The following is a 13949-nucleotide window of genomic DNA, read 5'->3' as shown; positions in this document are numbered from 1 at the left end:
CTACATCGACTTACTAGCTGTTTAGCGGTCACTAATCAAACACAGGCATTGTTTACTAAGAATGGTTGAAACGAAGCTATATAACCTATACCATACAATGTCTACATATGCTTAATGTTCTCTGGGATCAATATAAAATGGTTTTCTCTCCTAAGCGCTTCCAACCAACTGGCAATCATGTCATATCAACGATTAGACAATTAGTCATCCTTGCATTTTAAGTTAACAACTTATTTATTTATTGGTCTCAATATATTTAATTAAATACTCTGGCAAGATTTTAATTGTCTAAATAAGAAAAGAGGTTAGATTCATAATGTAAACATAAGCTACTATAAAATATAAAAAGATAATATATTAGTAATGAATCAATGTTTTCAAAAATATTTGCAGAAATGGCGTCTAAACAAAACATTAGGTTTATCAGTATTGTGCAGCGAGTGGAGACATCGGCCCGTGGCGCCCGGTCAAGGTATCCGGGCCAAAGGTCGATGACAGCGCTGCAACGCCTCAGCCTCTGACTTTGACACCGGCGTATGGCGTACCACTTGCCGCCAAAATTCATATTTACATTTCCAAAAAACAAGTAAGATGTGATAGCGAATGGTGTTTAAGAAAAGTCGTAATTTTAAGAATCTGACCTGATGATATAGATTCGTTTTCCGATTTGGGCGTCGTGGGTGGCATCGGCAACGGCATGGATGGCAAAGGTTGAGTGGGTGGTTGCTGTTGCTGTTGCATTGTACACGTGTTGCCGAGCAGTGTCTGTGCGGTGTTATAGGTGATGCCATCATCGTATCCCCATAGCTCGAGCCCGCCGTACTCAGGCGAGGCGAGCGACTCCGGTGACATAACCATTGCCGGTGGTAAGCCTAAAGCTGACGAAGAGGTGACTTCTGACGAGCTCTCTTCGAGCATACGCAGCGGAAAGCCTCCGTTGTTAGACCAGCGACGTCTCATGTCGAAGAGCGTATCATACGCCCTCGTATCCTCGACTGCCGACGGACATCCTCCGCTCCTCCAACACTTCACTTTTGCTTCGCACTTTAACTAGGTATCTAACGATATAATATTATCAACATCCACTAGTCTCGGCAGCGTCGAAACCGAAACGAATCGTTTCTCACAGTCGGCTTCGAGTTCACTCCAATAAAACTTGTTATTCCGTTTAAAAACTCCTTATACACACAACACTACTGAATATAGCCAAAAAGTACACAAGTTTACCCGATAATACTAATTCGGAAGAAGTTACCGCGTAAGTTTGATAGAAATATAAGCACGTTACACGAGCGCGACCGTCGTCAACGAAGTACGTAGAGCGAGCGAACAAGCGACGCGGTCGCTCTCACTACTCACTGCCACGGTCGAGCGTGACGTCACGCCACCCCGCGCCCGCAGCTTGCTCCCCGCGTGCCCCGCCACGGCGCGCAGCCGTGGCACAGAAAGTCAAGTCACCGGGCGGCAGAATGTAGCGCGCCGATAACACCATCACATTAATTTATGAAGTAGATTCTTCCTCGCATTATCAAAACAACTTTGTTGTTTGTTACACAACTTTTGAACTTGACAAATTAATTTCTTAATTAAGACGAAATTTGGTACGTGCTATCCCATTGAACACTTTGATGTAATTGTAATTACTAAAGTATTTAACTAATAAGAGTTCAAAGTACTCTAAGCAAAACTTTAACCTTTACTTAATTTTTAGAACAGGCAAAATATTTTATATATTATTTTAAAACCAAATAAAAAAGCATTAATACAAAATTTATTTTCGAATGCTTTTTTTTTAATTCTGATCTCGATTTGAAGACATTTGCGATCATGTATTAGTAAATGTAGTATAATTTATAATATGATTGAATTTTTTTTTTCTTTTCATTTTTACTTTCTCAAAAAATTCTGTTATGAAATGCGACTACACTGTCAGAATTATTCAGAACAATTGTTTTTGTTTTTCAATTTAATTGCAAAGTTGTCTTCTTTTATTATAAAATAATTAAAATATATTCAACGTTCGTAACTTCTTATGGTCACTAGATGTTAAATGAAATATTAATATGAAATTAGGTGGACATACTTATTGTATTTACATCTAATTTTTCACTAAGCGTAAGTTTAATTCAATAAAGCACCCCTTTTTTGGAAAAGAGAAATTGAATATAATAAATATTAAGGTAGGTTACATTAAATTGAAATTAATCTTGTAGAAGGACGATACAAAAACCTATTGACGACTTGAATAATAATATGTATTAATTTATCAACACTTACGAAAATAACATTTCATTAAATTAGTCGATATTTGCTGTGATTTGATCACGCAAAAAAAAACAATAAACTTTTTAAACTATTAAAAAAAATTAAATAAAAAAAATATTTAAGCTCTAGTACAACTAGAGCTAACAATTAAAATTAATTTCACGTTGCAAAACAAAGTATGCAAGAGTTTTAAGACAAAACTCTGTTTAAATATAGTCGAAATAAAAAAATTTTATACAAGAAAAAGTGTATTGTTTTTTGCGTGATATAAATGCATATATATCTTGATTTAAGATGATAAAGCGAAGGTCGGTAACGAAAAATAGCACATCGACCCAAATTGCATCTAGGTTATCTATGTTTTTGTGGTGACATACTTTATAATCAATTTTGAATCTATATTACATTACGACAATTTGAAAATCGAATTGAGGGATGTTCCGAACCGGGTGCGGTTCGTAGTTCGTACTCACAACGATGAAATAATTAGTATCAAACGAGCAATGTATGTGTTGTGTGCAAAATAGAAAATATCGAGAAGATTAGATTAGGTAGTATGACGTACCCATCATTCTCGTCACAGAATCACGTGTCCGCGCGGATCGTTGACCTCTATGTTTTGGAAATACGCATCTCTTCTCAACTATGAGAATTCGCATCACTATAGTCAAGCTTCCGTGACATTTAAACTATTTATCAGCTAATGTTTGTTGGTCCATGAAATGTATAACATAATGTTTTAATTTTCCATCCATTTAACCGATAGTGGGTGTTAAGTCATTTATATATTTCGCAGTGATTTATTTTTAATCGCTAGGACAATTTTTCAATCTTAACAAGATTGGTAGTTGTCGATTAGTAATATAATTGTCACTATAAGAATTTTAAAATTGTGTTATTTTTTTATTTTATTATTTCATCCATGGCAATCTGTCAGTAAGATAAATATACTAAGGTGTGTGGCCAGTATTTGTAACTGTATGTATAAAAAAAAATGTTTTGCGCCAAATTTACTGTTCATCTTCTTTATCCACAAATATCTAATAACGGACAATGTAATTACCTAATTGCTTTATTAATTTTATACAGATAATTGAAATAATATTGAATACGTGTAATAATAAATAAGAGATTCAAAGGTTTGATCCATTACTAAATCATGACACGACAGTTGAAATCAGTTAACAATAAGTTTTTTGTTATCTATCTGTGCTGTTTGTACAATGTAGTCGTGATGTTGTCTAGTCGTGCGTGCCACATTATTCGAATAGTATTTGCCTTCCCCCTCGTTTATTTATTAGTTTATTTCGATAAAAATCTTAAACCTAATTAATTAAATATAAAACGTTTTTTTTATATTTATCGAGAATCGATGTGTAATTAATAATATAAAGTTTTTTTTAAAACATAACTAATGATTTATTTCTTTACTTTAAGACATTTATAAAACTCGTATTTCTAGATTCCTTTTTTTCTTAATAGTAGACAATGTTTAGCTGGCTGCTTACAAACAAGCAGGAACTTTTTCGTTGTATTAAAAAAAACCATGTACAACTTAAATAAATTTAACAGTTAGTGTAATATTTTAGCACTATCAAGCCTGCATCAGACGGCAGAGACAGCTTTATGGGAATCAGGATAGTGTATTCACGGTCATAGTGTAATTTTCATTTCGTCTTATTTCATCTGTTACTTCTTTTTTTTTAGTTTTTTTTTTTATAAACATATTTCATTTAATTTTTTCCACGAATGTTAAGTCATCTTACTATATGTATTAGCTAAATTAAGTTACAAAAAACTCGTTCTTTCGTCATTTTATTATGTTGAAACTACTCAAAAAAAATATCTCATCAATTGGTATTTATTGACAGGAGATCATTTGAATAAATCATTATATGTAATAAAACAAACTGTATAAAAATGGTCGGCATCGATAAATACGGCAAATATAGTATGAATATTATCGTTCGTATGCATGGTGACAGACCAAGGGTCGCAAACACTGCTTCGTTGGAAATTAAGAGATTACTAAGGGATCAAAAGTCTATAGGACAACAATAAAAGCCTGGACTTCGTATAGGTACGTTGATTTTCATTAAGGTCATATAAATTTACTTTCATATAGCCAATTAACTACTGACTTTCCTCTTTACAGTAAAATCTATATTCCGAACCTATGTTATTGCTTTACATATTTTGAATCCTATAACATGATGATTCAAAATTAATTTTAGCTTACATTGCGGGTACTTCAGATCGAATCATAAACTTTATAACCAGTTCGCACGTATCAAGTATTTTTATTGACAATGTATATAATGCTAAGCGAATTAATTAAACATTTTGGTATTTAATTAATTTATAATATATAGGTAATTTACCTATTTTCTAATATATGTATACAATTGGATACGACTTAACTTTATTGAAATTTATTCTTTGAATTATTTTTTTAAATTTTTAAGTTGGAAGCATACGAGTCGTGGCGTTTTGTTAATTTTTATGAAAAGTTTAATCATTGTGAACATTTATCGACTCAAAGGTCAACTCTGATGCATGACACAAAAATCCTGGCTTACTTATATGTTAATTATTATCGCATATATTATTTTAAGGGTTTCACAGTGGTTTGTCAAAATATTACTCTTATAACTCCGTAAGCGCTGCTTAAATATATTAAAAACGGTTTATTTTTTAATATAACGAGTCAAGAAATAATATTTATTAAACATAATATACAAATTTCATTCTATACATGTTACATACAAAAATGTTTTGATAAGTTTATACCTATATGTAACTACAAACCACAAATGATTAATATCTTAAACTTGGCTTCAAGCCATACACTAAGTTTGTTGTGCTTTTTAGAAATTAATGACAATAAATTCTCATAAATAAAAAGTTACCAGAGATCTCTATTCTTTAACAGACTAGTTCTGTTATAGACAAACCTGTCAAATACATTCAGAACTTCCTGACTTCATTTTTGTCTTACCTGTAACAAAAAAAAACAACCGTTATATAAATACATATTAATTACATACCGTATCTTACTTAAAAGTAATTATAATATTTTTTGCTTAATATTCAAATAAATTCTTCAATAGATTCTATTAAAAGTAGTTCACATGGACTGTAACGCTTACTTGTAACACGACAAGATTGTATGCGCTCGCAACCGGTTCAAATTTTCCTCAACTTGTCGCACCTTTTTAAGTTGGGTGGGTAGCCGTTGTCATGTTTTTACTAGTGAATAGTGATGCAGGCATATAAAAAGTAGACGCGGCGGAATGGTCTGCTGAAGCGCAATTAAGACCAAGGTCTCCGGGTTATCAAACTCGTGTCGGCGACTCGCGATGCTTGCCGCGCCTCGTTGGCAATGCAAAAAAATATAGTGAATAATAAAGTCGATGGTATTAAAAGATAATAGCAGGGTTAACACGCCGGCTGCATAGTCTTAAATGCCTACGCAGGACCGGCTATTCGTCACGCTTTATAGCGGAATAATAAGGCGATTGAGACTCTACTAACCGTTGCCATTATATACACTCTTTAAATTACCCGTTGGCGTTAATGTTATAACTATTTTACTCCAGCATCTATTATTACTATTTATTATTTTTATATAAAGGTGTATAATATGAACATGTTGAAAATTCCAAAGCTACGTATAGTCTGGCTAGGAGCCATTAGGTACAGCTAGAGGAAGTCAAGGCATCCCTTGCATACGCAATGTTCGAATCCTGTTCGTTGACTCCTATGCACTTGACAGTCACTGATGTCATACACACTAATGTGACCTGGTAAGAAACCGTTCTGTTATATACAGTCACACGAACACTTACATAATAACTACACAATACAAATTAAACGTTAAATAAAGACAGCCTTTCCGTCGAGCGTTTTAGCTTTGCTTTCGTTTGCAAGACCTATTGCACTTTTGATCTATTTATTCTACAGTAAGTGTGTATTAAATATACAAATGAAAATAACTCTTAGACGATGAAATATAAAGTTTAGTTTCGATTTGAAATAAGATATTTTCTAGTCCGTGAGTTTTATCCCATCATTTACGTGATGATACTAACGAATTCAAAGAGTAGGAGCGATTAGGGTCTACTTATGAATGCGATTAAGTCGTGAACTCTAAAAATAGGAACTATGATATTAGTACATAATATATTCTATATGAATGTAGAATTTTCTATTTTTTTGAAGCAATAATATCGATACTTTACATGTAACACATGTAACACACCAAGGAGTGATTTGTATTTAATTATATCTTTATGATAAAATTTGTATTTCATCATAAAAAAACCATATTAACTCTCTAAATAATATTTAGAGTTCGCCCCTAAGCGACAAAATTACAGAGCAATAATACTACAAAGCGAATGTAACAAACTTATTATTTGAAACATTGTCTGCAATGCAAAAACAATTTGCTACATAGAATCAAATAGGTCAGCAGAAATACACCGATGCGACCGTTGTACATTGCGCGTGAGTCGACTACAGATGGCTACAATTAGTCTCACAAAGTCAGAATAGTAGTTCTTAATGCATTAAACGTAGAGGATAAAATATGTGATAAAAATTGTGTTGCCGACCGTACAATGCAATTCATGTTGCGTAATGCATTGTCCTTGTTGTAGGGTAGTGATGACACAATATATGGAATTGGGACATCACTGTTACTGAGTATCTACGATTCGCTTGCGAATCAATCGTAGTTAAGTTTTGTAAAATGATCAAAATAATTAACAAACTTCATAAGTATACAAAATACAAAAAGACGTAAGTTAAAGTGGTCATTAGAATTTCTATTAAAAATTTTAAATTTAGAATTTTTAATTTGAAGACGAATTGGTAGAGTTGTAGGCGGTAAGTCATTTTTCATGATCACAGCGGAACAATATGTAGACAAATATATTTTTTATATTTTTATACTACAAAACTAAGTATCTATTTATTTCACTGACATGGACGATGTCGTCTGTCAGAGGAAACGTTGACTCCAGCTAGGAGTTAGGGTATTTGCCAAAAAGCTATGTTTAAGAGCTTATTATAGATACGGATTGACAACTTAAGACGTATTCTGCTTCTTTGCCAACTTTGCAATTAGACAAAATAATAATGGTTTCTAGTTTAAATAATATAAAAAAAAACATACATGTGTGTTTTATGGCTTGAACGTGATCATTGATATATTTAGAACTGTAATTATCCAGATGTTTTCCCATTGTCATTTATAAATAAATATGATGATATGATTAATCTCCTATAATCGCTCATAGTTCAGACAGCTCCCTGGAGATCATTAATATATAACTTTACGTTAATTTAATCACTTAAGTAAGTCCACTCCATCAGTGCATCAGAGCCAAGGTTTAATGTGTAAAGCATAATTGCATGCGTCAGTAAAATGGTTTGTCAGGCCATTAGGAATAACATTGGTAGTAGCTCAAATTGAACGTAATTATATCTAATTGCGAGTCACGGTCATGGCCAATAAGCGAGAAGATGAGAAGGTGGGCAGAAGGTCTGCGACTCCCAGGAAATCACAAACTGTCAAAATCATAAACAAACACCACTTGACAATGATACACAGATTTAGTCATAAATATAAAGAACTAGTATTCGCCCGCAGCTTCGTCTAGAAACAAGAACAGCTTTTGGGTATAAAAAGTAGCGCTTAATGTCTTGGGACTCAAACTTGTAGCAACAAATTTCATTAAAATCGGTTCGGTGATTTAGCCGTGAAAGCGTTACAGACAAACAAAGTTACTTTCGCATTTATAATATTAGTATAAATTAAACGCTTATAAAGTGACTATTCATGATTTAATAAATGTTATTTATTAGCTCAACTTAGCACATATTACATATCTGTATGTGTTGTGTAATCACTACTTTATTCATAACACATACCGACCTGGTTGTAATAGAAGATTATAAAACAGTGCTTACGTCACCGAGAACTTTAGCATGGGTCATAATATATTAAATTGTTCATCAAAATTTGTATAATTTTTTATGTTATTGTGGACGAACTTCAAACTTCTGCCAATTTGTTAGGGTAATTCAAAAATAAGTGCAAGATTTAATTGTAATATGTCACTTCAACAGTCACAAGACTTTGTAACAGTTAATATTACTAAATGTTGTTTAATATTTGTGTTAATTTAATGTTAGATGAGAAGCATGAGTCTAGTTTTAATTCCGTATAGCCTATTAAGGGGATTGCCAACAACGGTTTCTCGATAGACACCTACGAATGTTTGTCCTAGTTGCAGTGCTGGACCATCGCCAAGGCTAGGTCTATAGACTAAGCAGGGATTTAAGTATTTTTAGATATCCCATCTACGAGATTATGCCATGAGTCGTCGCTCCGTTTACAAACATGCGAATGTTTAAAACGAAAAAATATTCTGTAAATAAATTTCATAGAGTACAATAGGAAAATTACTAAGACTGTGACGTGAAATACAAATAGAATCGGCAATAACCCAATACAGTCGAAGTCACGTACAACCGAACACAAGACCCCTCAATGCAACATGATGAAATGTCCCTGTAAATAACACGAGTATGAAAATAGTTAAGTATAAACACATAGAACGTATTATTCGAGCTGGTTCGGTTCACGTTGAATGCTCGCGGTCTTCAGGCAAATGTTGCTATATTAAATTTATTGCATCGTAACTTGTTGCTATGATCGAAGGACGGCAACAAAACCGGCCGTATTACCCAGCAGGCCTATTGTTTACTGAGAATAAAAGTGGAATGGTTGCGGTGGCTGGTATGGCGTCGTCAACGTGCACTTGTTTAAACTCCAGTTGTAGCTAGAGCTCGGATATAACGAGAATATTTTACTACCGTATTGCGCCACATAAACCTTCCCACCATAGGGAAATTCCTACACCGGGCATATATTTTATAAAACGCTCTTTTAAATCGAACTCGTTTATGATCTTCCAGAAGCTATTAAAATAATTAGCAAGTATAATAACGTGAACCCTTAAGCAAATTTTATAAGATATTTTCGAAAAGGGATTGTTTGAATGATTGTGTTTATCGTTTTTATTATTAATTATATATAATTTTAAATTAAATAACATTTATGTGCATTTTGACGACTCTATTGGAATGTGAATGCCAGAAAACTTTATGAAATCAACGATATATATATGGGAAAAGAATTTATGCTTACAGAAAAACAAGTACCTGTGTATGTATGTTATAAATGAATCTTATTTATAAATTGATTTATTTCTTAATTAATTAAGATATCTCTCATTTGGATTTTTTTCATTATATATATTTTATTATGATTGGGTAAACGGTATGTCCCTTACGGTATTTCATATTAAATTTATGTACCAAAGGTTATCGACTAGTTTTTTTTTACATAAGTAAGACCTATAATTACGGTAGACCATAAACAAGGAGAATGGCGCAACCTTTTGACTTTTAATTATTGAACACAACCAACCGACAATAGCGGAATGGAACGAGTGCTTGAATCGAGGTGATGCCCTTTAATAAAGACCGTTAAATCATTTTTCATAACTTATTATTGAGATGAACTCGAAATATAAATTCTCATCGCATTTGACTATGAAGATGAAATAAATATGTATTTTTTTCTTTTGCTATATATATAAATGAATGTTTGTATGTATGTCCTCTGTGCGCTCCTAAACCATTAATTCTATGTATGTATGAATGTAATGAATTTCTGGCGAGTTGTTCTACATACGGCCGCGGCCGTACTTGGCCAAAAAAATAATTATTTTTGTATGTTTATCGTGTTATGCCCGTGCTAAGCCGTACGGAGAGCCAGGTATAAATAAGCGATAAATAACGTTCTTTCTTCAATAAGATGCACAAATATTAGTGTCTAACTAAGGTTTAAGAACGAGGACAATACTGTCAGCGTCTAAAATATTCATTTTCTAGTGACGTAATAAAGGCACAATGTCTTTAATACTTGACACTAGCCGAATTCTGTAGCCGTTTTGACTCAGAAGTATGTGTACCGTGTCAAATGTTAAGGCAACTGTATACGGCAGCTCCATTAAAACTAAGTATACCAGGTGAATATTTTCTTAATGTTACCAATCCTGTTTCCACTGTTGTTGTATGTTTATTTAGTTTATAAAAAAAGTAATTCAGCAATATATTTGCAGCTGGCAAGGCATGTTACAATGTGGTTTTGCCCGTGACACGTTAAAAACTACGGATCACGTCTCTAGCTCATGACTCGTTTTTACCTTACCTTACCTTACCTACACTGTATATTAACTCTGACATTTCAACGGTCGCTATCGCCTTAATTACGGCTACATTTTTTTTTTTCTATTCTTATCTTTCCATTTATTTTATGCCATGTGTATGTTACGGTTCACGTAAGCACATTAAAATAACTCCGTGGATGCAACGGAATATTTTTCTACTAAAAGTAATATTTATAAAAGCGTCGTCGTTTCATTTGGTTTATTATACATTCTGAATATTAACACCAATAGCGATTCCATGTCCAGTATAATTATGATAATTTACTTAAGCTATATGACGTCATTAACAACAACCTACTTCATTTAAATTTAAAAATCGAATACCGCTGTATTTGATAAGTAACTTTGTCATAAATTATACCTTATAGCTGTTGTCATAATTAAGGACGTGTTCATATTGTTATATTTCTCATATCGTTTAGATTCAGTCGTAATAGAAAATATCGCATCTTCTGTTCCAGCTTTAGCTCTCGGAAGTGATAACTCCGGACATCTATCAATCATCATATCAAGTCAACATTTTGTTTGCCCTCGTATTCTGCGCACTAAACTGCTTCCGTGACACTAAATCAAAGACTTTACGTCTTAGTTATTACTAAACGTTATAAAACAAATACATAGTAACATGTTCTTTACTTAATTTATTTGCTGAGAAAAATATTATATTAAGTAAAAACTTAATTAAATTAATCGACAGTCTTTTACTAGTGGAAAGCGCAGTTTAAAAAGGATTAACAATATTTCACCAACCTACGCAACTTACTCGTATTATACGGTCGTAATATTTTATGTAGAAGATATACAGATAAATGCGCTGTTTAACTATAACCTTTTAGAGAAATAAAAATCATAAAACACAAATCTTTAATGTACTCTACATTTAAAAATTGTTATAGTTACCATTAAACGTTATCTGTGGAATGCACGAACAATTCTAGTATCTCTGGTACTATGATGACAGTTACGATCATGTCATGAAGAACTCGGTTATACCGCACTACTGGACGTGCCCTTGAAAAGCGATAACAAGCATTTGTCGAGTCGAGAACTTACGTAACTAACGAATGAACCGAGACGAGGAATGCACATGTACATCTCTGTGCATGTTAAATTGAAATTATTAAACAATTTAAAAGCAATTTTATGTTTCCTAACAACATATAGAAGTGTTTTTTGATCACTTTATAAGCTTATCAATATTTTTCTGACATTTAAATAATATACACCGCTGCTGATTTACCTCAAGACAGATTAAAATTATAAAAAATAGAATATTCATTATTAAGCATGTGGTGTTTTACTTATTTAATTCAAACAACAATAATAATGTCATTGGTAAGTAATATTACCTTAATTTTTATGTTTACGTACTTTTTATCTCGAAAACGATAAGATATATCTAAATTTGAATATATCTTCATAACTTGAATGCGTCTGTAAAATAAATACCATTTATAAAATGAATAATATTACACGATATTAAATATTTTCAATATTAATGTACGTTTCAAGGCAAATTGGACCGGAAATATAAATCAAACGATATAATTGGCACTCCTGGGGAGGCGAAAGAGGTCGAACTGTAAATAGGTCAAAATCAGGATACAAGGTAGAAGGTATTTTAGTATGTGATGTCATTACTAAGTTTTGATTAACGCCAAGAGGACAATTTATATGATCTTAAAACATATTAATACAATTATAATTATCCCAAAGATAATATTAATATATTTTTGACAACCATAATTGAATTGATTAAAAAAAAGGTTCTCATATAAATTTCTTTTTTGAGTAATAATTAATTAGTAAAAGATTTTAATTTTTTTTCTTAGTAAGTATATAGTGTATGTAGAAAGTATTTTAAGAAGGCAATGAGTAATTCGCTCGATGTCTATAAGTCATTGACAAAATTGAATTGGGAACATAGTAACCAGGTCATTGGATCGAAGCGCTCAGCCTTGACCCGGCCATGCCTGAGTCAGCGTGTCGCGTGTGCATCTCCACTGGACGTCATTGCATTACGTTCTATTTATAATAATTATGAAAAGTTACGAAATACTCAGGACCGACACGGCGACGCAGTACCTGTTGGAACTCGTCGCGACACACAAATTTAGATATATTATGCGACAGAAACAAAAAGCTAGATGTGATTAATAACACTATAATATATTTTGCGAAGCCAAATTTTCTCATGTTTAATTTGTGCTAATAATTTATCCCGTGGGCTCGTCAAGTATAACAGAGCGAGAAAACTTATGTTTTTGATGAAATTCCGGCCCATGTCTGTATGTATACCTACCAACCCGCATTGTAACAGCGAGACGGAATACGCTGCAAGCCTTCTTGCAGCATACGTTACTCGTGCGTTTTAGTGTTTATTTTAAAGTCGATATCAGAACGTCCTTTTTAACACGTGTTATCAGAAAACAATTTATTACACCGTCATTAATGTCGGCTAGATAAGGAAAAGCACGCACGCAGTTATTAACTTAAATCACAACTTTGCTTAATACGTGACTATACTGCAATTAAACAAGATAACGTTAACCATTACCGTAGTCAACACCGTCTTTATTGGCATATTGAAGATAAAAATAATAGAAAAACTCACGTAACTATTATACTATGAATATGTAACCCGAGCTGAATTTCATTGTTATATAATTTATTTGTTTTTTATTTATAAATAGGTAGGCAAACAGAACACCCGATGGCAGGTCACTACCGCCCATAAACATAAGCACTGTTAGAAATATTAACCATCACTTACATCGTCAATGCGTCACCAACCTTGGGAACTAAGATGTAGTATCTCTTGTGTCTGTAATTATAATGGCTCACACACCCTTCAAACCGGAACGAAATAATACTGAGAATATAATATAAATAGGTAGAATATGTAATGAGCGGGTGGAACTTACCTAGCCGGGCTTGCACTGAGCCCTACCACCAAGTAGTTATATAAGTGAGACGCGAACCAGTCCCACAATTCTTTTTATTACACCATAATATATTAAATTTTATATAAAGCATGATAAAGGAAATTGAAGTGTGTCTATCATGCGTTTAACGTAATTGTAGGTTTAAAAAGAGCATCCTACTCAGGACATGCAACTGGGTCGCCGAACGGGGACAAGGCTGAGAAGGGAGCATTATTCTATTAACTCGAAACGCCCTGCTATTTGTCGCCACAATTACTTAGAACTTTTTAATTCATCACTTGAACACTATTAGCAAACACTATAAAATTTGCATCATAATAATACTGCTGCTTAATTTTAATCGATTGCTTAAAAGAGAGAAGGCTATAAAGTTTAACACGCACGAAAATCATCTAGCTTGTATTTCTGATATTATAATGTTACACAATAATTT

The 13949-nt window shown here is 32.9% G+C and overlaps 1 protein-coding gene across 7 annotated transcripts in view; it reads right to left on the bottom strand.

Annotated features, from left to right (window-relative positions):
* The window catches only part of LOC126770297 (ecdysone receptor), a 219871-nt gene that overhangs the window by 26888 nt on the left and 179034 nt on the right, over positions 1-13949 (bottom strand). For 3 of the 7 annotated variants that reach the window (XM_050489643.1, XM_050489644.1, XM_050489645.1), the window contains exon 1: positions 642-1311. The exons of the other annotated variants lie outside the window; for them this stretch is intronic. In XM_050489643.1, the coding sequence (XP_050345600.1) occupies positions 642-960 (319 nt within the window). In that variant the 5' untranslated portion in view covers positions 961-1311. Of the gene's footprint in view, positions 1-641; positions 1312-13949 lie in introns of those variants that run through there. 7 annotated transcript variants of the gene reach the window in all.

The sequence above is a fragment of the Nymphalis io genome, chromosome 8, assembly GCF_905147045.1.
Source record: "Nymphalis io chromosome 8, ilAglIoxx1.1, whole genome shotgun sequence".
NCBI classification, from domain to species: domain Eukaryota; kingdom Metazoa; phylum Arthropoda; class Insecta; order Lepidoptera; family Nymphalidae; genus Nymphalis; species Nymphalis io.
The sequence above is the reverse complement of the archived record's forward strand: the minus strand, read 5'-3'. Positions and strand labels throughout refer to the sequence as shown.